Source organism: Lynx rufus, unplaced genomic scaffold (genome assembly GCF_022079265.1).
Source record: "Lynx rufus isolate CCGP_SWC_20201006 ecotype Redwood Valley unplaced genomic scaffold, mLynRuf1.p SCAF_2, whole genome shotgun sequence".
In the NCBI taxonomy this organism is placed as follows: Eukaryota; Metazoa; Chordata; class Mammalia; order Carnivora; family Felidae; genus Lynx; species Lynx rufus.
In genome coordinates, this window is record NW_025814834.1 from 185,593,360 (window position 1) to 185,619,404 (window position 26,045).

General features: G+C 54.4%; 3 protein-coding genes across 19 annotated transcripts in view; all 3 read left to right on the plus strand.

Moving 5' to 3' along the window:
• MKNK1 (MAPK interacting serine/threonine kinase 1) overlaps positions 1-1,634 on the plus strand; it is a 52,625-nt gene extending 50,991 nt beyond the window's left edge. For 14 of the 17 annotated variants that reach the window (XM_047084010.1, XM_047084006.1, XM_047084009.1 and 11 more), the window contains one exon: positions 340-1,634. In XM_047084010.1, coding sequence (XP_046939966.1) covers positions 340-568 — 229 coding nt within the window. In that variant the 3' untranslated portion in view covers positions 569-1,634. The remainder of the gene's footprint in view (positions 1-339) is intronic. The other 3 variants (XM_047084012.1, XM_047084014.1, XM_047084015.1) reach the window with 2 other exon arrangements.
• Positions 1,635-1,711: 77 nt separating this feature from the next.
• On the plus strand, positions 1,712-12,912 carry KNCN (kinocilin). Its single transcript, XM_047084021.1, has 5 exons — positions 1,712-1,936; positions 7,339-7,606; positions 8,695-8,763; positions 9,470-9,544; positions 10,350-12,912. Exons 2-5 carry the CDS (start codon positions 7,456-7,458, stop codon positions 10,427-10,429), a joined length of 375 nt encoding a protein of 124 aa, XP_046939977.1. The 5' UTR covers positions 1,712-1,936; positions 7,339-7,455; the 3' UTR covers positions 10,430-12,912.
• A 10,426-nt stretch (positions 12,913-23,338) lies between these two features.
• TMEM275 (transmembrane protein 275) lies at positions 23,339-23,863 on the plus strand. Its single transcript, XM_047083961.1, has one exon. The coding sequence runs from the start codon at positions 23,339-23,341 to the stop codon at positions 23,861-23,863; it is 525 nt and encodes a 174-aa protein (XP_046939917.1).
• The last annotated feature ends 2,182 nt before the right edge of the window (positions 23,864-26,045 follow it).

The window sequence follows — 26,045 nt, forward strand, 5'->3', positions numbered from 1 at the left end:
CAGCCCCTGCTCTTGGCGCTCTATGCCCTGACAGGGGAGAGGGGATATATGGGTGCGCACTTCGTGTGCCGCGCCTTTCCTCTGGGAGAGCTCGGTGTGGAACATGAGAGCTCAGAGGAGGGTGTTCTGAATAGAAGGGGGCATTTGTCCCAACTCTGAAGTCTTAGGACTGTAGTTGAGGCTCAAAGCCATTCCAGCCTCAGTGAAATCAGATTCTGAACCCGGGCAAGAATGACTTCTGGGGGAAGCCACCCAGAAAAAGCTGCCGGGGGTCTGGGAGGCAGCCAGCCAGGCCGCTGAGCCCCTCTTCCCTCTGCTCTGTGCTGCCCGCCCCTCTAGAAATAGCAGCACGATGGACCTGACACTCTTCGCGGCTGAGGCCATCGCCTTTAACCGCCAGCTTTCTCAGCGCGAGGAAGACGAGCTGGCAGAGGAGTCCCTGGCTGAGGGCTTGTGCTCGGTGAGGCTTTCTCCTCCATGCAAGTCACGCCTGGCCCGGCGGAGGGCCCTGGCCCAGGCAGGCCGCAGTGATGACCTGGAACTGTGTCCAACTCCCACCACACTCTGACCCACTCCAGCCACAACCTCCAGGACCTCAGCCTGCCCGGGCTTGGCCAAAGTCTGCAGAGCAAGTAGAGCGAGCTGCTCTGTGGCTCCGTCCAGGCCACCCAACCCCCCATTTCCCCAGAGTCCTCAAGGAAAAAGCCCTTTCCAAAGGGGTTGTCTTTGAAAAGGAAAGCAATCACTTGTCACTTTGCATAATCGCCTGCGGCAGGGACATCTCTGCTGGGCTCCTGCCCACCTGCTCACCCGCCTGCGGATCCGGGATGCAGCCTGCTCTCCTGGGCAGCAGGCGGCAGTGGCGGCTGGGGCTGCAGCCTTCAGGGAGCCAGCCTTGAGAAGCAGCAGTTGACAGAGGCTCTCTCTTCTCTTTGCACTGTCACCCCCCCCACCCCCCGCTGGTCCTTCCACCTTCCTCTGTCCTCCGGATGTCCTCCCCTGGCTGAACAAAGCCATCCCCTCACTTCAGGAGAGGGCAGGGAGCCTTCTGCGTTCAGGAGGCCAGATCAGTCTTCCAGTCTGTAGCGCTGGAGAAGCACATAATCTTTCTTTGCCGGGACCAAAACGTGTCCCTCATTTATCATCCCCTTCCTTGTTTGGGATTGCTGCTGAAGTCCGTATTATTTCATTAAAAAAAATGTTTTTTTTTTAACCATGCACTTCCAGCAAAGATGGGACTTTCAACTCCCACTGCGAGCCCGTGGATTTTCCAGAGCACGTAATGGCTCGCTCTTCCTCAAATGTCCATGCATGTGAAAGGTTTTAATCAGCTGTTTCCTATTATTCTAACTGGTTTTAAGCTGTTGAGATGATGCACGACTTGGAGGCTGTGTCTGCTGGAGGGCAGCATCAGTCCAGGGCAGTTAGAAGGAGCCGTGCGCCTGACGTGGCACCAGATCGGAGGCGGCGCGGGTGCCTGCTGCCGGAGAGTGAAGGCACATCCGGCGTCAGATAAGCTGGGCTGCGCAGCTACCTAGAGAAAATCGATTTGTACAAGTCAGACAAGACATTTACACCAAACGACAATGCTATTATACAATGTGCTTGTTTTAATAAAACTGTTTTAAATTTTAGCTGTGGCCTTCTTGATGGTCCTTTCTGCCCCTGTAAACCTGAGGAGACAGGCCTCCTGGAGAGGGGTCGAGTCCAGCCCTGTGCCGAGAAGGTGCGCCTGGTGGGACCTCTCAATCTGGGACCTCTCAATCTAGCCCCTCCTTGGACCCGCGACACAGGTGGAGGAGATATCACTGCTCTTCCTTTTTACGCGAAGAAATGAAGTTCATCAGCATTTGTCAATCTCCTGTTCTGTGCCTGGACCCAAAGATGAGTGAGAAGCAGCCTTTGCCCCCTAGGGTCTCCTCAGCAGACGGAAGAGGTGCCTATCAGTAACCATTACACAAGCCGTCTTCAAAAAGTATTTTATTAGATGTGCTCTGTGCCCAGGCCAGCTACCCCACCCAGGCAGGAACAAAGCTCCCATCTGTCTGGAGCAGCACTAAGCCTTTCTCAAGGATCTGTTGTGGGGGTGTTGTGTGCTCCGGACTGTGCCAGACTTGGAACAAAGAAAACTGGCACCTCACAGCCATGGCTCTTGTGTCCATTGTGCAAAAGGGCTTTCCTGTGCTTCGTCCTGTGTCATCCTCAGAGCCACACTGGAGAGGGCAGGGGTGGGAAGGGGGCGGCAAGGGGGAGGTCCGAGGGGTCAGGGCAGTGCACAAGGTGCTGCTGGCAGATTTTCTCCCCATGGAGAGCAGAGAGGGGTGATGGGATCGGGAGCTCCTCATTCCAGGGGCTCTCCTGCAGTGTGGGTGCTTCCGTGTTGATGCTGACGTACTTTCTGTTGACTGTCTTCCCTTCCCAGTAACTGTTACCACCCTCACATCCTGTCTTCTACCTGAAGTGAGATGGGCTAGAGAAACAGGCCTGCAGAATCGGAGCCTTTGGGCCCAAAGTCTCCCAGTCCCTGGGGGCTTAGAGCCATGATAGGAGTTTTGTCCAACTCCGGCACCAGCCCAGTCAGTCCTTCAGGTTGGCCAGCTGGGATGGGACTTCCAGGGGCTTCCTGGACCAAGCGCCCCCGACTCCAAGCTGCATGTAGCTCCAGCCGGCTCTCGTGCCTCCAAGCCTTTGCTCAGGCTGTGCTGTGCCCTCTACAAGCCTGCCTCCCCACCCCAGTCCAACCGGCAAGGCCCCTCTCCTCCTTCACGGCTCTGCTTTTAAATGCTACAGTGCCTACTTTGGTTTTGCTGGCATTATTGTGTGCTTACTAAGGAACAGCTGCTTGCAGAGAAAGTTCTAGGCACTATCTCATTTAATTTTCATATGAGGTAAAGTACCATTACGTTACCCGACTTAGAACTGAGCAGAGAAAGGAAAAAATTACTTTGCTGTATAGGTAGGAAGACAGAGATGGAATTCTCCCAAGAGAGACTTGAGATCCAGAGCTGCACTGCAGGGGTTCAAGTCCCAGCCCTGCTACTTAACTAGCTTTGTGCCCTGGGCAAGTTCCTGCCCTGGGCGGCAGTTTCTTCAACCAAAAATTGGGGCTGCTTACCTCTTGGTGCTGTTGTGAAATTGTGGATTGATTAACAAAGTGTTAGAGCAGTTCCAGGCACATGCAGCAAGTACGCAGTATAGGTTGGCTGTGATAGTTGTAGTTGTTTTTATTGCCATCTCCTAGGGCAGAATTATTCCACTCGGTGCCAGTGATGGAGATGAGCTTTCCCCCTTTCCTTGGCTTGTGTGGGTGGAGACGGATCTGGGCTTTCCAGGTGGGTCTGGCTTCTAGCCCTTTGTGGGGTCCTCCTACTGACAGGCTGCTCTGCCCCTCGGGGCTGGGGTCCCTGTCCCCAAGGGGCTGCTGTGGTGCCCAGAGCAGAGTCTGAGTTTGGGGATTTCAGGGGTCCTATGTTCTAGTCCTTCTGCTACTGTTCACTGGGTGGCCTTGAGAAGTCCCTGCCCTTTCTGAGGCCCAGGCCACGTACCTGGCTCTGCTGGGCAGAGACGCATGGCAGACACACTGAGCAGGGCTCTGAGGCCTTTAACTAGGTGGCCAGTCCCCTAGCTCTAGGGCTCAGGCTTGGACTGGGCCTTAGGAGAAAGATGGTCCCAGCCAGCCAGCATGTCCTAGACCTCAGGTCTCCTGCCTCAAATCTAGTTAGCAAGACTCCTATCTGACCCCTAGTTTGGGCCCTGGGCATAGGGGCCAAGTGTTTCTCCCTGTGGGTGTCCACCTGCCTGAGCTCTGGGGCACCCTCCTCCCTCCTGGCCCAAAACCCCTGTTCCACGAACAGCAGTGCCCTGGTCCTGTGCCAACTGCTCCAGCTGCTTAGGTCTGGAGGGGAGCGAGGAGCAAGGTCCCCCCACGGCTGGCACTCTTGTTGCCATGGTAGCAGTTGCCTTGGAAGCCACTTCCCCGGAGTTTAGCTTCTGAACAGTCTGGGAAAGCTGCCCGTCCCCCAGGGGATCGGTGCATTAATCACGCTCTTTTCCAGGGTCCTCACCTCTCAAGGAAAATAAACAGAACTAAACCACACTGAGGCCTTCCACCCACTCTTCCTCCCCACCCCAGGCCAGCCTTGGACTTGGCACCTCTGGGAAAGAAGGAGCAGAGGCAGGCACTCCAACCCCGGCCTTGCCCAGAAACAGAGATGACCCATGGCCTATACAGCCCCCGAGTCCAGAGGCCTGGGGGACCCAGACTTCAGCGAGGAGGCCTCTGATGCTCGCAGGGTGGGGAACAGGTGGGGTGATCAGTCTCTAGTGACTTGGACCTCCATCTCCTTACCTATTGTAGGAAACACATCACCCAAGGACAGGCTTGTATTTTCTTTTTCACAGATGAAACAGCCTATATTGAGGAAAGAATTGGCAAGCCTTCCTCTCTATATTTCTAATCAATGGAAGAGTGGGCGTCACAAAGGTTTTAAGATAACCAATGGATGAATGGGCATCCAAAGGTTTGAAGAAGCCTTTAATGACACTCCCCTGTCGTGATGGAAAAAATGGAGGCCTTGACTGAACACAGTGCCTCCCTCTGATGGTGGGGTTGCCAATTCCTCCCACCTCAAATAAGACAATTTAGAAATTCAGAGACAAAGAAATGCTAGAGTACTTCTGAGCTGAGCCGGGAATCTGGACACAGGTTCTCTCAAGGTCTCTGGGGCAACCCTTCCTTTCCCCATGCCTCAGTCTCCCCATCTGTTCTATAAAGGAGCTTGCATGGATTTGTAGTTCTGTGATCTTGTAACTGATAATGGCTTCATGTGTCTCTCCTCCGTATTTCCTCCTCTGACTTTGTGCCCTGAGGAATTTACAATGTCAAAAAAATAAAAACAAAAACAAAAACCCCAAACCCTCTAATTTAGCCTTGGTCTCCAGTTTTTAGAGGTCAGAGTATTCTTCTGGAAGCTGAAACTCACAATGTGCAGGCCCTCCTGACTCCAGCCTCTGCCATCCCCATCCCCCTTCACCAGATGGGCAAAGTGAGGTTCAGGCGGTGGAGTGGCTGGCCCAAAACCCACAGTGTGAGGTGCCCGTCTCGCTGACGGCGTGGGAGCCGCCCTTGGCTTTACACCCTGCCCAGCCTGAGTTATGCAAACACTTAACGGGGGTGAGGGCTTTGAGATTCCCAAAGCTCAAAATCTCAGAACACATTTTCATAAACAATTATTTTGACAGCTCCTTCTAAAACTAGTAAGTGGGGGGGGTCAATTATGTGTGACAGAGACATGGGCTGTCATTTGATGCCTAATTAGAGGAATAATCAGACCTCATCCTGGAGAGAAGCACAGAGAACGTTGGCAGCAGCCGCTGTAACTGGGGAATGCCCACCTCCGGGGGCTTCCTCTTCTGGGGCCCAGGGACACAGCCTGGGGCCCCCTGGTGCTCTGCAGTCACCCCTCCTCTCTACGTGTACCTTTGAGTTCACACCTGTCTTTGCCTCAGGCTTCTCTCCAGCCTCCTGGCAGTGCCTTCCCTCAGCTGAAGCTCAGTCAGGTGACCCTGGCCTTCTCAGGCCCCCACCCCCACCCAAGAAAAGCCCCTTGTTAGAGGCAGAGGTCCCAGGGTGCCTGTAGCCTTCCTCTTTGAGGACCTGAGGTGGTCGTGCAGGTCTAAGCCCTCCCTGAACTCTACCTTGTGTTCAGAAGCCTCACCCGAGTCCCTTCTAGCCATGGCATTCTGTGGAGCTCACTCTGAGTCTGCCCTTGAGGGGCTCACAGTCCACAGAGGAGACAGAGGATGAGGTCAGATGGTGGGCACTGCAGCATGGGGGACACGGGAGCAGCAGTAGGCAGCACCACCTCCCCCACCCCCCGCCTCAGGCATGGTCAGGAACAGCTTCACAGAGCTGGGGCTGGCCAAGCAGGGTCCTGCAGGAAGGAGGCGCTCTCCAGACAGCTAAGCAGACATTCAGCAGAAGGCAGCAGCAGAGAAGGGGAAGAGCGAGGGGCAGTGGGTAGCTATGGAGGTGGAGGACCTTGGCCTGGCTATGCTGGGTGGCAGACATCATCAGGGAGACAGAGGCACACAAAGAGAGGCCAGTGGGGCCAGTGATGGGACCCTGGGAACAGTGCCCAGGTGCCTAGGTCCAGGCATAGAAGCAGGCCCAGATTCTGGGATCGGGGAGGTCCTTATCCACAAAGGCCCAGAGACTGCAGTCAGTGGCGAGGGCTGTGTCTGGGGTGGGATAGGGCTACAAATGCCCAGCCTCTAACTGGTGGGTACTGCAAGTAGGTCAGATAGGCCGGGCAGAGGAGGTCGAGAGGTGCCAGCCATGTCCCTATCTCCTGACCCCAGCTGCTGACACTCCACCCCTGCCAATCCTCTCCCCATATTTATCTTCCTCCTATCTCATGCCTCCCCACCCCTGCTCTTCCCTCTCAGACCCCTACCAGGGATCCCTCCCAGCCCACTGGCAACTAAAAGGGGGGTGGGTACCAAGCCTACTTGAGGAGAAGGAGGTCCCCTGAGATCAGCCTCAAATCAGGACCCCTCAGCCCTGCTCCCCTTAGGAGACCAGAGGTTGACAGGCTGGGGGGAGGAGCAAGGGGGCAAGCGTGAACCTCTTTTTCTCCTCCTGTCCCAGTCACTGTTCTGGCCTCTGAGCCTCCTCTAGGCCTCCTGTGTCTCATGCTTGTGCCTGTCTCCGAGTCCCCGAGCAGAGGTCTCGTGTGCCAAATGGCCGAAGACAGCAGGGTGGGCCCTGAGCATGTAGCCGGAGAGTCTCCTCGCGTCCCTGGCCGCTAAACCCCGCATGAAGCCACCAGTCCACCCTGCCCCCTCCAGCAGTGGAACCCAGGCTGCGTGCCCTCGTGGGCATCTGGGACAGGTGGCAGCTCGTGTTGCAGTCTCATGAATAACTCAGGACCTCCCTGCTGTCCGCTTCTCCGAGAAACCTGTGTCCCCTGGACCAACCTCCCCCACCGCTTTAAACTTTAATAGGCCAAACTTTAATAGGCCAAGGCCCAGGGGCAGCCAAGCAGGTTCCAGGGAGCTAGGGCAGGATATCCTGAGCAGGAGAGCTCAGGCTAAGCTCTCCCGAGAGGAAGCTAACAGGGGAGAACCCTGTACAGCAGGCCCGGCTCTCCAGAACTCTGGCAGCCAAGGCAGGATGTGGCCAGGCAGGAGTCCCAAGAGTGGCCTCCACATTCGGGGGCCTTCCGGGGAGGAAGAGTAGGCTGGGGCGACCTGGCAGGGATCCTAGGTCAAGGTGCGGCTGGGGGCCCCTGGGAGAGCTGTGGGATAGGGTTACTAGCCTCGACTCTTCCTGCCCAGAAACTCCCACTCTGAAGGTGGAGCTCCAGCAAAGATACATCCAAGAGGACGGAGACCTCCAGGGCTCTCCTGGGGACAGGCCCCCCTGGCAGCAGACGGTACCCTGGGTAGGCCTGCATGGACATCCCCATCAGCAGCAGAGACTTCCGCTGCCTGCAGCTAGCCTGTGTGGCCCTCGGCCTGGTGGCTGGCAGCATCATCATCGGTGTGTCCGTGTCCAAAGCTGCAGCCGCCGTGGGTGGCATCTTTATTGGCGCCGCCAGTCTGGGTGAGCAGGTGCTGGGCTTGGAGGGGGAGCGGGGGGGCATAGTCAAGTGAATGAGAAATGGAGGCAAGGGTTGGTTTACTAGGAATTGGTTGGGGACCATAGAAGCTAAAGAGATGTGAGCAAAGCAGCCGTCGGGGGCGCAGGGAGGCAGGGGAGGGTTGGAGTAAGCTTCCTTCTGCCTGGGGTAGGGAGACTGGGAGAAGGGAGCTGGTCGTCATGCTCCTCTCTGGCTGCTCCCCTCTGGCCCTCTAGCCCCAAGCCCTGGGCTCTTGGGTTTTTGGTGGAATTCATAAGCCTGTTGAGGGTGGGTTGACAGGGGGCAGGTAAAAGAGGACGGGGGTCTCAGTGGGACACTCTGTGAGCCAAGAGAGGATCCAACTCAAAGCGTTTCTTTTTCTCTCCTGGTATTTCTTGGCAGGGCATCTGTCTATCTGTCCAGGCATCCATCCATCTCTCTATCTGGGCCAGTCCCACTGATATCCCTGCACTGATGCTGAGTACTGTCCCTCCCCACTCCACCACCCTGGGCCAAAAGCAGAGCCAGAAGCACCAGAAGGGTGGGTTCTTGGCATCTGTACCTGCAAACTCCTGCCAAGAGCCACAGACACTTGGTCTGGGGATGAAATGCAGGTGGGCAGGGCAGGGTCCACGCTTCTGCTAACCCATCCACAGGTCTGGGTGGGAAGGAGCATGCTAAGAAGCTCCCGGGCTTAGGGCAGACTGGGGCAGAGGAGTGGTGGTGGTGGTGATGTAGCTGGGCCCACTTCCAGCCAGCTGAGAACATGCTTAGCACCTGGGAAGGCTGGAGCCGGGAGCCTGGGCTTTCACAGCCTGTAGCCCCTTCTCCAAAGAGGCACTACTCCCTGCCCCCTCTTAGGGCTGGGTGATGGGGAGCCGCCCCCCTAAACTCCCACAGGCTCACATTTACGCACTCACAGTCCCAACCTGCACACTCATGCTCCTCCCATGCCCATCCATATCACCCTCATAAACCACCCCCAGGCTCACAGCCTACCCACAGCCCCATGCAGCCTGCACTAACCAGGCCCCTTCCCCATCACAGAACCCCTCTGTGTCTCTCTTCTCAGGGTTCCTCATCTTGGCCTACCCCTTTCTAAAGGCTCGGTTCAACCTGGACCACATCCTGCCCACCATAGGTGAGTCCTCTCCCCAGCACCCAGCAGAGCCCTCTTCCAAGGACTGTTGTGTGAGACCCATTGTGTGTAAGTCTGTGGCCCACTCTGGGGCAGAACTGAGACCCTGTGTGTGACTGATCCTGGCTGTGTTAGTTGCTATGTGTGTGTGTGTGTGTGTGTGTGTGTGTGTGTGTGTGTTTTGGCATTGCCATGACTACAGTGTAACAGACTCCAGCCTGTTGCCTGCTCCAAAGGTGCCTGAACCAGCTCAGAGCACCTAGAACTCCCATCTCCCCAGAGGGAGCCTCCAACTCCCGCAAAGCCTCCGAGATCTCCAGATAAGCGCATTTCATTCCTGAGCCCCCATAAAAACCCTCTACCTCCCCTAAGACCTCAGGACCCCTGTATAGCTCCTCAATTCATCTCAGCTCCCCACATACATGCTACCATCTCCATCAATCCTGGGGGGCTTTCCATATCCCTAGTTCTCCTCACGACCCTCACCTCCTCCTCAAAAAGTTTGCCATCTTCCCCTTCAAGGGCCCATTTCTCCCATCTCCACTCCCAAACCAGCCCAGATCATGTGAGAGGCCTAAAGGAATGTGGTGGAGTGAAGACAGCAGCAGGGATGGAGATGAGCCAACAGGCAGGTCTTCCCTTCCCAAAGCAGGACTTGATCTGAGAATGGCTTAGTAACCAGGGGGCTTGGGGTGATCTTATCATGCAGGGAGCCTGAGAATTCACCCCCACCCGGGGCCAGACCATGGGGAGGGAAGATCCAGCACCAATGGCAATAAAGAGGGTAAGTTTTAAAAACTCCAGAATCCATCTTCCACCTCTGCTCTCTGGCTGAGCAGCTCTGGGGGGCCTGGGGAGAAGCCTTGAGGGACATGCAGAAGGGGTGTCCCCAGTCACCGGGAGCCAGCAGAGTTAGCCAGTTCTTCCATGTGTTTGGTCAAAACCCTTCTCACTCCAAGCTGAGCCGGGCTCCTGTTTGACCTCAGGGCTTCTCTGTTGTGCCCGGCATGGACACTGGGACCGACCCTTGGTCCCATGTCTCAGTTTATGTTTTCTCACTCTCTTCTCCCATGATGGAATCCAACTCTCAGAGCTGGTAACTGAAATGGAACATCTTCCTCCTCCCCTACCTCCACACACTGGAAAATTCTAGGGCAGGAGTTTCTCAAAGATGGGCCTCGCCCACAGCATCTACTGCCAGTGGTGGGATGCCTAATCCCAGCAAAAGGCCCCATTCCAGACCCTGCTCCAAACATATATTAATTTGTTCCATTCTCAAAACAGCCACATGAGGGACGTACTGTAATTAGGCCCACTTTATATATGGGGCAACTGAGGCACAGAGAGATTAATAAGGCAGCTAGGAAGTGTTGGGGCCAGAACTGAAACCAGGCAGTCAGCCCCGAGTCCTGCCTGTAATTGCCCCCACCATGCTGCTGTCCTCTTGAAGAGCCATTCTGACCATCCGTGCCTCTTTAAATTCAGCCGAAACTGTCCCTGGGACTCCCCTCTCTCCCCACTGGTCCCTCTGGGTTGCTCTGATCCGGAATCTGTCTGCTCAGGCAGCCCTGTGCTGGTCTCTTCCCCAGGAGCTCGAAGCAGCCTGTCCACTGTGAGCAGAACACTGGAGAAGCTGAAGCCAGGGGGCCGGGGAACTGCGGAGGGCTGAGGCAGGGCTGAGGGGTTACCCCCTACCCTCCCTCCCTCTCTGCCTGCTACCCTGATCTCAGAGCCCTCCTGGGTCCGAACCAGAGGTGAACCAGGCCCTGGAGACACCAGACATGCATTCGCCTGAGCAAAGCTCTTGAAAATGGATCCCACGTGGCCAAGAGCAGGGCCTGAAACAAAGGTGTCACTGGAGGTTCCACAGGGGACCCTTGTATCAGGCTTTTGATGTGGATTTTCTCTCTGGACTGCAGCTCAGCAGGCTTCCCTTTTTGATCTACTGACTGGTTTCTCTGGAATTGGGGGCCAGAGGTACCTCAGGCCCTTGCTCCAGCCTGGCCACAGAAATGAACCACAGGCTGACAGGAGCCACAGACAGGATCCCCTCAGCCCCTGAGGCTTGGCCCTGGGCTTCTAGAGCTCACTGGCTAGATAGAAGGGCTGGAACAGATTCTTTCTGGATATCAAAAACTTTGGGCCACTCCTTAGGTACAGGCTTTCAGCAATAGCAAACCAGACAGGAGCATGTCCTAGACAAACAAAATAGTCATGCTGGGACAGGGGCCCAGGTAAGGCAGTGACCTAGAGGCTTCCAGGAGGAGGTGGCTCCTGAACTGAGTCCTGTCCTGAGACTCTTGTGTGTGACTCCACCATCCAAGGCTTTTTGTGATCTCACCCCAGACAAGACCTCCAGCCTTCCCTCTCGTCCCCTACCCTCTCACCGCTGCTGAACAATCTCAAATATTCCAGCCTCCACGCTTTGTCGTGTGTTCTCCTGGAGGCCCCCCACTCCTCTCTGCCTATCCAAAGCCCTCACCTTGAAAGGCACAGTTCCAAGGATCCCCTTAACACAACACCCTCCCCATCATCTTCCTGCAGCCCGTGCCTCTCTCCCTCCACGGGGTCCAAGCAGGCTGAAGTCTCCTTTTTCATAAAACAATTATTAATCCTACCGAAACCTACTGTGCGTTGCCCTTTTCCAGTTACTGTCAGGGTACACAGTAGGTGCTCAATAAATGTTAGTGGCATCAATTTAACACAAAAACAATTCCCCAATCTTTCCCTGGAGAGTCACGTCAAGGCCCCATGTATCTTTGTGGTTTGGGGCAAGGAGGACCTGGCCCACGTGTGTGTGGCTATGCAGAACACATTGTGCCTCCCTCCACACCACTCCTCACTCACCTACACCCTCAAGGTGGAGCAGGTGTTTGACCTCTACAGAGACATCTGCTCCATGTGGCCTCTGTTCATGTTTGTGAGCAGAGGACAAGCTAGGAAGAGTCTCATTCTTCAAGGACCAGTGCAGATGACACCTCCTCTCAGAAGCCTCCCCTGACTGTGCTGTGCTCCCACAGCCCATATCATTCTGAGCGGTCTTTGTCACCTTCCTCCTCTCAAGAGCAGGGGCCAGAGGACGTACCCAGCAGACGTTGCAAAACCAAACCAAAAGTGGGAGAGGCCACTTCATTGTACGGATGGGAAAGCTGAGGCCCTCCAGAAAAAAGGACTCATCGAGTCCCGCGGTGAGAGGTTGTGCAGCCAGCCCTTATAGTCAGGGCTCCTCTCTCCCCACCCAAGGCTCTACCCTCTGCTGTCCTTGGCACAGAGACCAGCTCCCTGACCAGAGTGGGACAGACCTCCACTCATAAATGCTGGCCAGTTGTGGAGACTGTGGTTCCTCCAGCCTGAGGGAAGTCCCCCTCCTTCTATTTCCCTCCCCTCCACCTCCCTTCTGCCTGATCACTTACCCTTCTCCACTCCCTCAACGTCATTATCATCAACATAACTTGGGCCCAGCGGCCCCTCCTTGCTCAATAAGGAAACCCTTCCTCCTGCCCATCTTTAATCCTTACCTGAAGCACCCTGAAAGATACCCATGGGTGGAAGGGGTGGGAAGGGGGGAAGTGGAACCTGGGCTGTGGGGAGGGTGGTAGCCCTTGGCCCACCACCAACGCTTCCCCAACACGATCTCCCCAAGGCAGGGCTATTGTGTCTTCAATGCCTGGCAGAGCCCGGCACAGAGTGGTGTGGGGATCAGAGCAGAATAAAGTAAGGAATGAACACATAAAAAGGCAAGGGCTATGTCCACTGGGGAAGAACTAGGCAGAGGTCCAAAGGACCCTTGAAACTGTGGGAGTCTTCAGGGCCTGAAACCCCGAGACCGCCTGTCCCCCAGTCTAAGTGAATGTCCAGATACATCCTCCCAAGTGCATACTGCACCCCAATGCCCCCACCCTCTCAGCCTGGTCACAGGAGTGGTCCGTGTGGAGCTCATGCCTTCTCCCCCTTTGGAAGGTGAGTTTGGGCCAAGTAGGCAGGGTGGTGTGGTGGGTAGTGTTAGGGAGGAAGTGCCCTCTCACCTCTGAGCAGCTCCAGAACCCTCCAGTATTTCAGTGGGAGTGGATGTGGGCATGGACAGGTCATTGGACCGAGCTCTTCCAGTGGTCTGTTCAATAAATGAAATCAGTTCTGTCTGACAACCCTCAACTGTGGCTGTGGCTGTGCCTGGCTGGCCCCACAGGGGGTAATGATGCTGGTGCTCCAGGAAGAAAGTTGGAGAATACAGATCTGGACACCTGATCTCACCTGCTGGTTTGGGGGTTTAAGGAAGCCGATGTCCCATCTGCACTCTGAAGGTTGAGCTGGAGTTAACCTGGTGAAGGGAAAGTCCACCATGGGTCAGAGAACTCACTGAAGTGGGGAGTGCTTGGTCCAGGCAGCCCCTTGGAAGTTACAGCCCTGCTGGCCAACCTGGAGGACTGACCAGGCTGGGGCTGGAGTCTGGGGGTGACTCACATCCCACCTCTGCGTCCACAAGTCCGGGGGCCGGAGTTCTGGGCAAGAGGCTGTGGGGCTTTGCGCCTCAGTTTCCTCATCAGCCAGAGAATGAGTGTAGCGCGGCCTTCCCAGGGCCACTGTCAGGAGGAAGGTTGCCTGGCACGTGCCTCACATCGCGGAGGGTTTATGAATGGATGAGCAAATGAATGAAGACAGAGGTTGGAGGAGACGCTCTTCCAGCTGAACTCCAGGTTCTGGAAATCAGCATCTCAGTCTCCCACCCAATCCTCCCTCTCCATCCTTCGCCCCCCACTGAACCTCTTACAGATCCCAGTGGGACACGTGTGTCCTCCTACAAGGGGCTCGTGGCCACACCCGGTTCTCGAGCGCGGGATTGGTGGGCGGTGTTCTGGGAAGGGTGGCTGAAAGCAAGCCCCTTCCCGAGAGAAGGCTCCCTGCCCCCACAGCCCCACCCCCGTTCCCTCCAGGGAAGGTGGGGAATCCGTCAGGGGCTGCAGACGGAACCCGCGCCACCTACGTCCCTCGCTCCAGAGTGAGTGGCAACGTCTGCGTCCGGCCCCGAAAGTCCGGGCTGGAAACCGTGGGGGTGCTGGGAGCCCTGGGCAAGGTGCTAGAAGCCGCCGAATGTAGAGGAGGAAAGGGGAGAGGGGCGATGCGGAGAGGAAGACAGGAGGACGCTCCGTGAGAACGCCGCTCCACCCGGGAGCCCAGGGGCCCAGCGGCGGCTGCGACGCTGCGCGAGGGGCGCCCCGAACCCGCCGCCGCACCTCCCGGCTCGCCGCCGCGAGGGGCGGGGCCCGCCTGGGGGCTGCGCTCCCCACCCCCACCCTCCGTGCCCCCCGGCCCCTCCTGCTAGCCCAGGGTGCTCAGAGAAGCGTCCGACCACCGACCGGCCCAGGCAAGTGAAAGCCCCACGAGTTGGGGGCGGTTGAGGAGGGGGCGGGGGTCAAGGGGATGAGACCGGCGGGAGAGGGCGGCCAGGAGGGGAGTCTTTAGGGAATGGAGGCGATGCTCCATCCAGCCCGAAACCCCAGCAGAACGGAGTAGTGCCCAGACAAGGGGTCAGGGACCTATAGCCTGGGACAGACTTCCCAGAAAAGATGAGAAAGAGAGGAAAACAGGAGAAGGGCACATGCAGCATGGGGTGACTGCATTGGGCCCCCTCTGCCTGACCCTGATCTCTCCCTGCTCTATAACTCCGTGGGAATTTGCCCTAGGACCCACCTCCAGCCCTCGCCCAGCTGACCGCCATTGTTCCCAAGGCCCAAAGTGAACAGGAAGTCAGCATAGAGAAGTGGGCATAGAGTCACTTCAAAACCAGGACACAGGTGAAGCCAGGAGACCCCTGTGACCAACCTCTGTCTTCATCGTTTGTTTAACCAATATTCCCTGGGCACCTGGGGACAGTCAGGCGCTTCACTGGGGACTAGCAGCAAACAAGATGAGTATAATGCTGGTCCTCCAGGAAGAAAGTTGGAGGATGCAGACCTGGACACCTGATCTGGCCCTGCTGATTTGGGGAGTTAAGGAAGGTTTTCTGAGGGAAGTGATGTCCCGGCTGCACTCTGAGGGTTGAGCTGGACTTAGCCAGTTGAAGGGAAAGTAGACCATGTTTCAGGCACAGGAAGCAGCGTGTTCACTTGGCCACACGTGGTGAGTTCAGCTCCACTTGAGCAAAATCAAGGGGGCGGCCTGGAGGAAGCCAGCCAGGATGGCAGCAGTGGGGAGCCCAGGAGAGATGTAGCCACTAGGGAGACATGGAGGAGGGGGATGGTGGGGCAGCGGTGAGACTGAAAAGGAAGGGATGGGTTCTAGAGACACTCAGAGGGAAGAATCTGCGGGGCCTGGTGATGGATTGGGTTGGCAAAGTGCGGTGGAAAGCCTGAGGGAGAAGGAAGAGCGAGGATGAAGCCCGGGTTTCTGGCTGGGAGTCCGGGCTTTGTGGGAGAAAATGAAGTTTAAGGAGACTGTTTCCAAGAGGAAACACTTTGAAGAAAGGAATAGAGTGTTATATGGAGGCAGAGGTGGGGTGGAAGGAGGGTCTGGTTTTGTTTTAGGACAGGAGAGGCGTGAGTGCATCCAGGAGGAGGTGCAGTCACAGTGAGGGAGGCTGATGAACACCGATTGGGAAGGGGGAGGTTTCCCTACAGCCTTGAGGGCCTGAGCGATGCCAGAGACGTGCCAGCTGGTGATTTTCTTTTCACCTGTGTGGCTTAACTGGGCACAGACTTGGAGGAAGCAGAAAGCCTGACCGATGCAGGGTCGAGACTTTGCTAGGCAGCTCTGGCAGAAGGACAAAGGAACAGGTGAGGCTGCAGGACAAGGTAAATTGCAGGGGAGTAACTGAAGTGACGTAGTGTGCAGAAAAGGAAGTGGAGATTAAAGGCTAATGGAGAAAATGCTGATAGTTCCAGGCCTGCACTAGATCAGAGAACAGTCACAGCAAGAGACAGTACAGAGTCACAGTGAAGAGCACAGGTTTAGAAGACACACTGCCTAGGTGTGAATCCCAGATCGGCCACATATTGTCACCATGTCTATGACAAGCAGTGCAACCTCTCTGAGCCTCTGTGTCCCCATCTGAAAACAGAGATGGCAAAAGCATCTGCCTATAGAGTTGTTACGGGGCTTAAATGAGATGATATATAACATATATAAAGGGCTTGAAAGAGTGTTTGGCACATAGTAGGTGCTGTACTGGTGTTTCTATAGTGGTAGCAGTGAGGTTATGGTGGAGAGTAGGAGGCTCGTGGTGATGACAGGGGTGATGAGGGCCAGAGTTGGTGAGGGAAAGGGTCACTGGGGTGGAATGGGGGAACTGGGCACTGGAGATGAGGAGCCAACCAAGTAGGAGGGCACAGGGTAGGGCGGTTGTGCCAAGGATGCTGAAGTCTCTCAGCGCTGGGACTCAGACTGGAGGGCAGGAAGGGCACGTCCACACCAGGGAGTCTTTAGTACCCCTTTCTGCCACCCCTCCCGCTAGCTCCAGGCAGCTGAGTTGCATGGAGTGAAGGCACAGGCCCAGACTGAGGCTGGAGATCCAAGTCTGGCCTGCCTGGATGCAGACTTGGTTTGATAACCACAGAGCTGTGATTGCTGCAGAGTCCTGTGTGCCTGGGGACCCTCAGCTGTGCAGGAAGCCAGAGCCTGCTGGGCCGGCAAAGATCATCTAGACCAAACTCCCACTTTCCCAATGGCAAATCTGAGCCTCAGTGAGGGGAGCTTCAAGTACTCGCCTGTTTCAGGCATGGGAACCCCCTGTAAAGGGGAGGGTGCCATCAGAGCAGCTAGAATGGAACTCCCATCACCCCTCCCATAGGCCCCAGCTCTCCTTATCACCAAATTACCCACCCCCCATGCTCCCAGGCAAAGAGAATTCTCCAGAGCCCATCTACTGGGAAGCAGCTCATTTCCACTGTATAGGCAGGCACCTTAGAGAATGTCTGTCTATGTGTTGGCCGCTGTTTGCAGCTTTCAGAGTATATTACATCTGTATTTGTATTTCTGGGTATGTCTGATCATTGAGTGTGCATGTGGGGTTTGTGTGTGTGTGTGTGTGTGTGTGTGCGCACGTGCGCGCATGAGCACATCCACTCAGAGACTAGGATAATGGGGCCCAGGAGTCAGACACAGGAACTGGGAGTCACACTTTCAGACTTCATCCTCAAGCCTTGTTTCCAGCTTGGGGAATCTATGAGGGGCCAAGGGTGGCCTGTGGGATGGACTGGGGTGGGGGTGGTAGCAGCTCTTTCGGCTCTGTCTGGGGAGGCAGAATTCAGCTGGCAGAAGCTGAGAGCTTCCAGGGTAGTGAATAAGCCAGCACTGAGTAATTGTGGTGTGGGAGGTTCCCTGAGGATAGGGAGAGGGCTAGGGATAGAGAGCATGCTAGAAGTGTTGGGGGCCTGAGAGTTGGCCCAGACCTTCACGGACTGAGGGAGAATAGAAGGGCTAAGATTAAGGGGAACAGAGGGGTTCACAGTGAAGGGTAAAGAGCCAAGCTGAGCAAATAAGGGACTCAATCCCACCTGGAGGACAGGGGCTAGGACTAGTGACTAACGCCTGGACTAAAGCCTCAACCCCTTCACCCAGAGGCTCTTGAGCCCTTGGAGCAGAAACCCAGGACCAGGAGGCCTGGCAGCTGCCCCTGGTCAAGCCACCGCTCTTGTATAACAGACATCCCAGATTTGTGGATTGACCCAGGGGTGGGGGTGGCCGGCTGACCTGAAGGGGCTTCAGGCAGAGACCCTCTTTCCAGGAGCTCTTGCCTCCTCCTACTGAGGACCACCCTCCTTTGGCCCCAGGATTGCTGATGATTAGCTGGATAGTAATAAGTAATATATATATATATATATATATATATAACCTATATTATATATGTTTCATATTATATGTTTTATATTATAAATAATATAGAATATGTTATATATATATATATATATATAGAGAGAGAGAGAGAGAGAGAGAGAAAGCATGCACACAAACAGGGGAGAGGCAGAGGGGCTCAATCCCATGACCCCAGGATCATGACCTGAGCCAAAATTGAGAGTTTGACGCTCAACCAGCTGAGCCACTCAGGCACCCCATTATGTCATTATATATAATATATATTATATATTATATATTATATATTATATAGCTATATAATATATATGTATATTATATATGTATATTATATATTATACATGTATATTATATATAATATATATTATATGTGTATATTATATATAATACATATTATATATGTATAGCATATATATGTATAGTATATATATTATATATGTATAGCATATATATTATATATGTATAGTATGTATATTATAAATATATGTATATAAAATATATATTTTTTGGTTTGGGCTTGGTTCTGGTCTGGCTTGGCCACAGACACCCTCCATGACGTTTTCCATTCCAAGCTTCAGTTTCTCCCATCCATAGATGAAGGGGTTGAACTAGGTGATTTCTACCAGGTCAGCAGATTGGAGTGCTCACTAAAGAGAAGGTCTGTTCCAATCCTAACAACTCAAGATTCAGAGCAATGGCCTTCCCTCCTGTTCAGGCAATGAGATCGAAGTGGAGAGGGCTTAAAGGATTTGGGAATGTGATAGCATCATCCCAAAGGTTCCTGCTTCTGAAATTAAATAATCCGGAAGCAATGGAGCCTAGAAGTGATGCATGGTGCCGTTCATTGGCCAGAACTACTCACATGGCCCCACCTAATCACAAATTGGCCACTAAGTCCAATTTTAACATGTGTTCAGAGGGGGGAGAACAAAAAAGATTTAGTGAATGGCACCAGTGACACCACACAATAGAGTTAGTCAGAGCACCCACCACAAAATAGCATCCAACATTGCAGCAGCCCCAGCTGGAGGGCCACAGTCAGTCAGATGGAAATGGTGACACAAACTGAATTGCAATAGCTGAGGAACCTCAACATCCCACCCCTTTGCACCCTGGATCCCAGTTAACCAGGCTGGAGACACCTATCAACGCTTAGCCCTTTCTCTGCCTGGGGTGGAGACTCTGGGGGTAGTTTTGTCTTTCAGAGTCAGCTCTGCATCCCAGAAGCAAATAATCATTCATTGACAATTGGCACTTGGAAGCTCAGTCCCCCGCTAGTGCTTTTGTTGCGCTGAGTGTGCTAAGCAACAGAAGGAGAAAAGTGAGTTTACTTTTCTCGAGAGATGCACAAAACACACCGGCCCCCTCCTCTATTGTTGACTTTGGAGCAGTGTAAGTGCTGATTACAGGAGCTTAGCTACAGGGCCCGAGGAGAGTCCATGCCCTGTGTTCCAGTCATTCAACAAGCATTTAGCAAACCTAGCACTAGACTAGCTTGATTGAGAACTCAGGCTGCAGGGTCCGGACACCAGGTTTCAAGTCCTGGCACCACCACGGCCCCTCAGAGATCTTGGGGTGAACTTAGTTAATCTTTTTGTGCTTCAGTATCCTCATCTATAAAATGGGGAGGGGCACCTGGGTGGCGCAGTCGGTAAAGCGTCCGACTTCAGCTCAGGTCATGATCTCGCAGTCCGTGAGTTCGAGCCCCACGTCGGGCTCTGGGCTGATGGCTTAGAGCCTGGAGCCTGTTTCCGATTCTGTGTCTCCCTCTCTCTCTGCCCCTCCCCCGTTCATGCTCTGTCCCTCTCTGTCTCAAAAATAAATAAATGTTAAAAAAAATTATAAAATGGGGATATAACAACAATACTTAATCTCATGTTGTAAAAACTAAATTAGATATTATTGCAAAATGTTCAACATAGCACAACCTACTTAGCTAAATTAGTGCTAATTTCAGATTCCCATCTAGACCTGTTTCTGGATAGACTAGCTTGTATCAGACCAACTTACGCACTGAGGATAACTAAAAGGCGGGATTAAATTTAAGAAATCTGTTCAAAGGCATGGGAGAGCTATGAAGACAGTAAGGACTTGAGGGGCCAAGATCTTGGAGAGAAGTAATATTTGGTTCATTTTTCCCTTAAGGAATTTTTTCCAGTGTGTAGGAGACAGTGGCCATAAATTAGGAAGTCGACATTGGAATTCAGGGCTTAAAGAGGGGAGAACCTTGTTAAAACCATTAGCTTTTGGTTAGGGGGCCCAACAGCCTATTCTCTGAGAGTAATGGTTAAACGAATACAGGCCAGACTCAGGAAGACTGAAACACGGCTCCCAGTCAGTGCAATCCCAGACTGGGTTAAGGTGGCCTATCCCTTAAGCTGCCTGTCAGAAACAAAAGTAAATCTCTGGACGAAGGTAACATCATCTGGAACCTCATGCTATCTCTACGATTTTTCATGCACAATGTTGGGCATTCAATAACTTATCTAGCCTTCCAGGAGATTAGACTAAATGACCAAAAGCCAAGGGCAATTAGACAATAGAAATAGGCAACCCAGATGTTGGAGTCTTCAGACAAGAACTTTAAAGGGCTTAATCTGTTCAAGAAAATAGATAAGAGGGATTCTGTCAGTAGAATACTGGAAGCTATGAAAAAGAATCAAGTGGAAATTCTAGAACTGAAACAGTGTAACAATTGAAATTAAGAACTGAATGGTTGGATTTTAGAGCAAAGAAGACACAGGTAAAGAGAGGATTAGTGAGTTGGATGACAAATCAATTTTAAGAAAGCATCCAGATAGAAACACAGAAAGAGGAAAAAAAGGCTAGAAAATAACAGAACAGAGGGGTGCCTAGGTGGCTCAGTTGGTTAAGTTTTCAACTTCAGCTCAGGTCATGATCTCATGGTTCCTGAGGCCGAAACCCGAATCAGGCTCTGTGCTGACAGCTCAGAGCCTGGAGCCTGCTTCGGATTCAGTGTTTCCCTCTCTCTCTGCCCCTCCCCCGCTTGTGCTCTCTCTCTGTCTCTCAAAGATGAATAAATGTTAAAAAAAGAAAGAAAGAAAATAGAGAACAGAGTGTAAGAGACGTGTGGGACAACGTCATATGGTTGAACATATGCACAATTCAGGTTCCAGGAGAGAAGAAAGAGAATGAGGAAAAAGATAATGCCTGAAAAATTTCCAAAACTGTGGGGAAAATCAAGCCACAGGTTGTAGAAGCACCAGGAAGTACAAGAAAGATAAATACAGAGGAAATCACACCTAGGCACATCATAGTAAAACTGAAACCCAAAGAATCTTCCCTAGAAGGGAAAAGAAAAAAAAGCTGGACCCTCCAGGGCCTCCCCAACCCTTGTCCAATGTTGCCTTTCAAGAATCTGTGTGAGGTGAGGTGAAGGACCAGACTCCACCTCAGCCTCAGACGGAGACTTCCCCACAGGGGAGGGGGAGGGGGGGCACCTATCTCATTCAGATAATACTGGATATTGAGAATGTGGGGGAGGGACTTGAGAAGGGGGAAAATTGGAGAATCTCGCAGCCCCTCCTGAGGGCAACAGGAAGAGGCTGTTAGGATTCATGTCCACATCAACCCTGAGGAGATCAAATCCTTCTCTTTAAAATGAAGCAAGATCACATATGGTGTGCACCAGATTATGTATGTATTCTCTGACTCTGGTCCCAGAATGTCTGGTCTTCCTTCTACTCCAGCCACAAGAGCCCAGATCCGCTTCCCTCCCTGAGCCTCGGTTGCGTCAGTTGTAAAATGTGTTGATACTGTTGATAAGTATCAAGCGCTTGTAGGGATTCCGTGATGTCACGGCTGTGAACATGCTTTGCCAACTGTTGAAGTGTTGTATCCTCCAGTGGTTGCTATTTCTGCCTGGCAGAGCCAAAGGCTGCAGGTTAAAGGGAGCAGATGGTTCATGCAAATGTGGAGCTTCCTGAGGAATCTGTGGTTTGTAAGTCCTCTGAAAGGTCAGCAAGTGCTTGCTTGGCCAGGATTTGGGGATTTCTGGCTCTGGGTCAGCTGGCTGAGTCAGCAAGGTGCTTCTGGCCAGAGTCCCAATAGAACTTCTACCTCTCACCGTGGTGCCAGGGGAGGGAGCCCTGAAGTGATCAGATCTGGGCAAGAAGCAGAGGTGGCCCTCCTGGCCCTCTGACATGCTTGGGCCAGGCTGATGCCAGCCTGTGTCGAGCGAGGACTGTGCTGCCCCTCTCCCACACTAGCCCTCGCTTTCACTCACCCAGTCATCACATTCTCTCCAACCCCACAGTGTGCAGGCTTTGCAGACTCAGGAAGGACAACTCTGGGCTCAGTCCCAAGGCAGTCCCACCTGAGGGATAGATCAACTGTTCTGTTTCCAAACTGACACACCCCACCTCCCAGATCTGAGACCTTATAGATACCCTTCTCTAGCAGCCACCACCGTGACAACATGGCTGACAGTTATTGAATTCCCACTGTCCTCCCAAGCACTGTTCAAAGCACCCGATTTAGCTTAAAGCATTTAATGATCACTACACCCTATGAGGTAGGTTCTATCACTGACTCCACACTACAGGTGTTAACACTGAAGCACAGAGAGGCCACTCAGTCACGCTCACTCAACCTGCATGCTCTGCTCCCACCTGCGGTACCACTACCCCCATGACTCCCTCTCATCCCCACTCAGAGCCTATTCTGACATTTTTTCACAATCCTAACACAGTTCCATAGCCATGATCTCATCCTTTGAGGACCTTTATACCTGTGATTTCATGTTATAGAACAGAATTCTCAAATAGAAGTCCTAAAGCTCCAGACTCTAATTTCATTACCTTTGCTTCTGCATGTATTCCCAGAATTCTAGAAGCCAGTGATAGATCCCAGAACCAGAGACAATTAGAGAATACTAGAAAGGCATTCCAGCAACCAGTGATTAGGCTTTCAAGTCCAGGTTTAATAGTAGAGTCCTGGGGGTGGGACGGGGACAGGGTTGGAATCTGCTCGGTCTACAAAGGATCTTGGGTCTGCTCCAGCCCATGTAGAGACTGTCCCTTCTCACTGGCCATCTGAAACATCAGGAGCTCCTTATTCTCACGTGGTCACTCACTCCAGGGCCTCATCTGATGTTCAGGAAAGTTAATGTCACTGCTGTGCCTACCAGAGCCTAGGGTGGGGACACCCAGGCCAGGTGGCAGGTCATTAGATCCTAGTCCTGGATCTTGGGTAAATTGCTAGAGCTCTCTGGGCTTCAGTTTCCTTATCTAGACAAGGAAGGGCTTGAGCAGATGGTTTCTAAGGCTACTTCCACTTGCAAGGTGTTAGAAGTTGTCTAAATCCCAAGAGCCACCATCTGCCCTCTAATTAGGACTACTGATGATGATTGTCATTTTATGAGCACCTAGGCACACGCTGGGCACTTTACAACCTTTCACTTGCTTAATTTAATTAATGCAGGAAGGCGTCCTGGAGTAGAGGAGGTGGAGGGATTGCATCTGTCTAAAGGACTGGAGGGAGGATGGTAAGATTAGCCACCAGAGAGCCCAGGGCCAATTCCCATACAGGATGGGTTCTGCTCCCCGGAGGCAGAAGCAGGGGGCTGGCCAAGATAACCGCGGCACTCCCAGGCACTGAGTGTCGCCCCAGAGCTGAGAGTTCTGGAAACTGGGGTGCCCCGCTGACCCTCCCTCCCGCTCTGTGCCCACAGGACTCCCGTGAGCTCGCCAGGTGGGCCTGGCCGGGCCGGCGTCAGGACGGAGCCCGATGCGTGCCCGGCGTCCCCAGGCCCATGCCGCCCCCAGAGAAGAGCCGAGGCGCCCCGGCCCAGGCGCTCGCGGGCCGCGCTCGGGGTCGGCTGCCCGGGCTGCCGTCGCCGGCGCTGTTCTGCGCCTGCGGCCTGTGCGTGCTGCTGGCGGGCGTGAACGTGACGCTGGTGGGCGCCTTCGCCTCCTTCCCACCCCGGAGCAACGCGCCGCTCGTCGTGGGGCCGGCGCTGCTGGCGCTGGCGCTCGTCTGCTTCGCGGCCTGCTGCGCGTGTAGCCGCCGGGGCCCCGCGCCCCGCGCGCGCTCGGCGGCGGCCTCGGGCCCGGGCCGGGGCGGCGGCGGCGGGCCGGTGGCGCTGGAGATGGAGAGCAGCGAGCGCACGGCGCAGGACACCACGGCCGTGCAGCTCAGCCCTGCCGCCTCGGCCGCGTCTTCGAGCCGCTCCAGCCCCGGCCCCTTCGCCCTGGACGCCTCCGCGCCCGCGGCGGCCTATGCGCCGCGCACCGAAGGGGTCCAGCTCAACCTGCCCCGGGAGCGCGTCGCCCCCTAGCGGACCCGGTGCCGGGCCCTGACTCCCCGTCGGGCCCCCTTCGTTCGGTGCCACTTAAGAAAAAAGAGGAGTGGGAGAGAGGAAAGAGAAGAAGGAAAAGGAAAAAGAAAAAAAAAATCCATATGGGTCGGGTGCTGGGCACAGGTGGCCTCATCTATCCCATCTCTGGAACGTCTGGAGGGGAGAATGTGACGGTGAAGAGGCACACTCGCCAAAGGAGGGAGCTGTGCCTTGGCCCATTAAGTGGGGTCTGCTGGGCCCTACTTTACCTCACCCCCTAGACTTGAAGCAACGGGGCCCCTGGACCTTCGATCCCTACCACCACTACCCATGGCACGCGGGCACTGTGAACAGAGCTGCTCTGAGAGGGACTAACTACCAGCAAGGCCCCTGAGCCCAAGGGGTGGGAGGAAGCAGGGGCAGGGAGGAATGCCCTGCGCACGGTGAAAGGCCACCAGCTCCCACTTCTCCTTCTGCTCTCCTTGTCTCTACCCCAACATGATCTTTTGGGATTAAGGGGGTGTGAGGAGGTCCTGATTTGAGCCAGGATAGTCTCCTAAGGTAGAGCTGGGTTGAGCACTCCACTGACTGGTAGATCAGATCCGGGGGAGTTGAGGCTGAAGCAGACAGGGATGAATGGTGAGGGGGCTCCTCCAACCAGGAAGGCCTCAGTGTGATCCCCACTGCATTCCCGATGAGCCTCTCTCCTCAGTAAAGCACCTCTAGAGTCCAGTCCTCTGTGATGGTGCAGCCTGGGGTGAGAGGCTGCCTGTGGAGCTTCCGGCTGAGCACCCTTGATTCTGGGGTCCTCCTAGCCAAGTGCCTCATCTTCCTAGCACCGGCCCCTCTTGGAGACCTGGAAGGGGACCCCAGGGGAGAGGAGCGTGTGACCGATCATCGTGGGAACAAGTGTGTGAGATTGGGAGCGGGGTGAATCTATGTGTCTGTGCATGGGGTTGCCTGGCTACGCGTAAGAGATGGGGAGTGTGGGAGTATTTGGGTGACAGTATCTAACGTCATACACGAATGTGAGAGTGTGTGTAGGTGTGTGTGGTGGTGGTTAAGGAGTGAGTCACCCAGTGAGAAGGATGGGAGAAGCACTCCCCAGGGCTGGTCAAAGCCTACACCTTTCCCCTGACATGCCTGCGTTCTGCCCAGTGAGTGAGGGCATCTGGTAGAGGGATGGAGGCCGCCTCACAAAAGAAGCAAGGGAGCTGGGGACCGGGGTGGGGCGGGGGGAAGATCCCGCAACCCTGGGCCAGCCCCTCCTCGCTGCAGAGACACAGGAAAGCTGTGCCCAGAGATGGTGGCACACCCCTTGCTGGCTGTAACTTCCTGCCCATCGACCTTGGGCTTCAGCAGCCTCCCTCTTTCTTCCCAGGGTGGGCTCTACTCTTCTTCCCTGGTCTGGGATTTCCCCCCAGCCCTGGGAAGGGCTGACCCCCTCTCTGCCTCTTCCCCCTCTGACTCTTCCCTTCCCCTGACTCCCTTTCTGCCTCTGCCTCTCCTGCTGTCTCCCCCACCACTGACCTGGAGAAAAGTGAATCTGTCTGCGTAGGTGCAAGCAGGTCATTTCTATTAATTCACATGGATCGATGGGCCCTAACCTTTGAAGCATCCAGCCCCTGGAGCTGATGACCTCTTCTCAGAACACTTCCCCACCCCCCACTCTGTGTGTGTGTGTGTGTGTGTGTGTGTGGACACGCTTGAGCATGCACATGCAAGAAAGACCGCCTTCCCAGGTTTCGCTTCTGGATCACTGGTCTGCAGCCTCAGACGCCACCTGCTGCTGCCTTGGTAGAGCAGGAGGTGAGAGGGGCCACCGCTGATGCTGCCTTGGGGTGTGGTCTGGACCACCCTCTTTAGGACGAGGCCCCCCAGATTCTAGCCTGGAATGGTAGGCCCAGCCTCAATCTCTCTCCCACCTGCTGGCAGAGGCCTAGAATTACACCACCAGACCTTCCTCTTCTCCCTGCCAAAGACTTCCAGGTCCTGTCTGGGAGGGTGGGAGGAAGAGTGAGCATGTGATAAGGGCTCAGTGCCACAAATGCATGGTGTGAGTGAATTGAATTGGGAAGGGGGGGCACCAGGGGGAAACATTGGCTCGCTGAAGTCTCCCTTCCATTGCCTCCCCTAACCAAAGGGCATCCTTTGTCCCTTCTGTGTCCCCTCCCCCTCCACA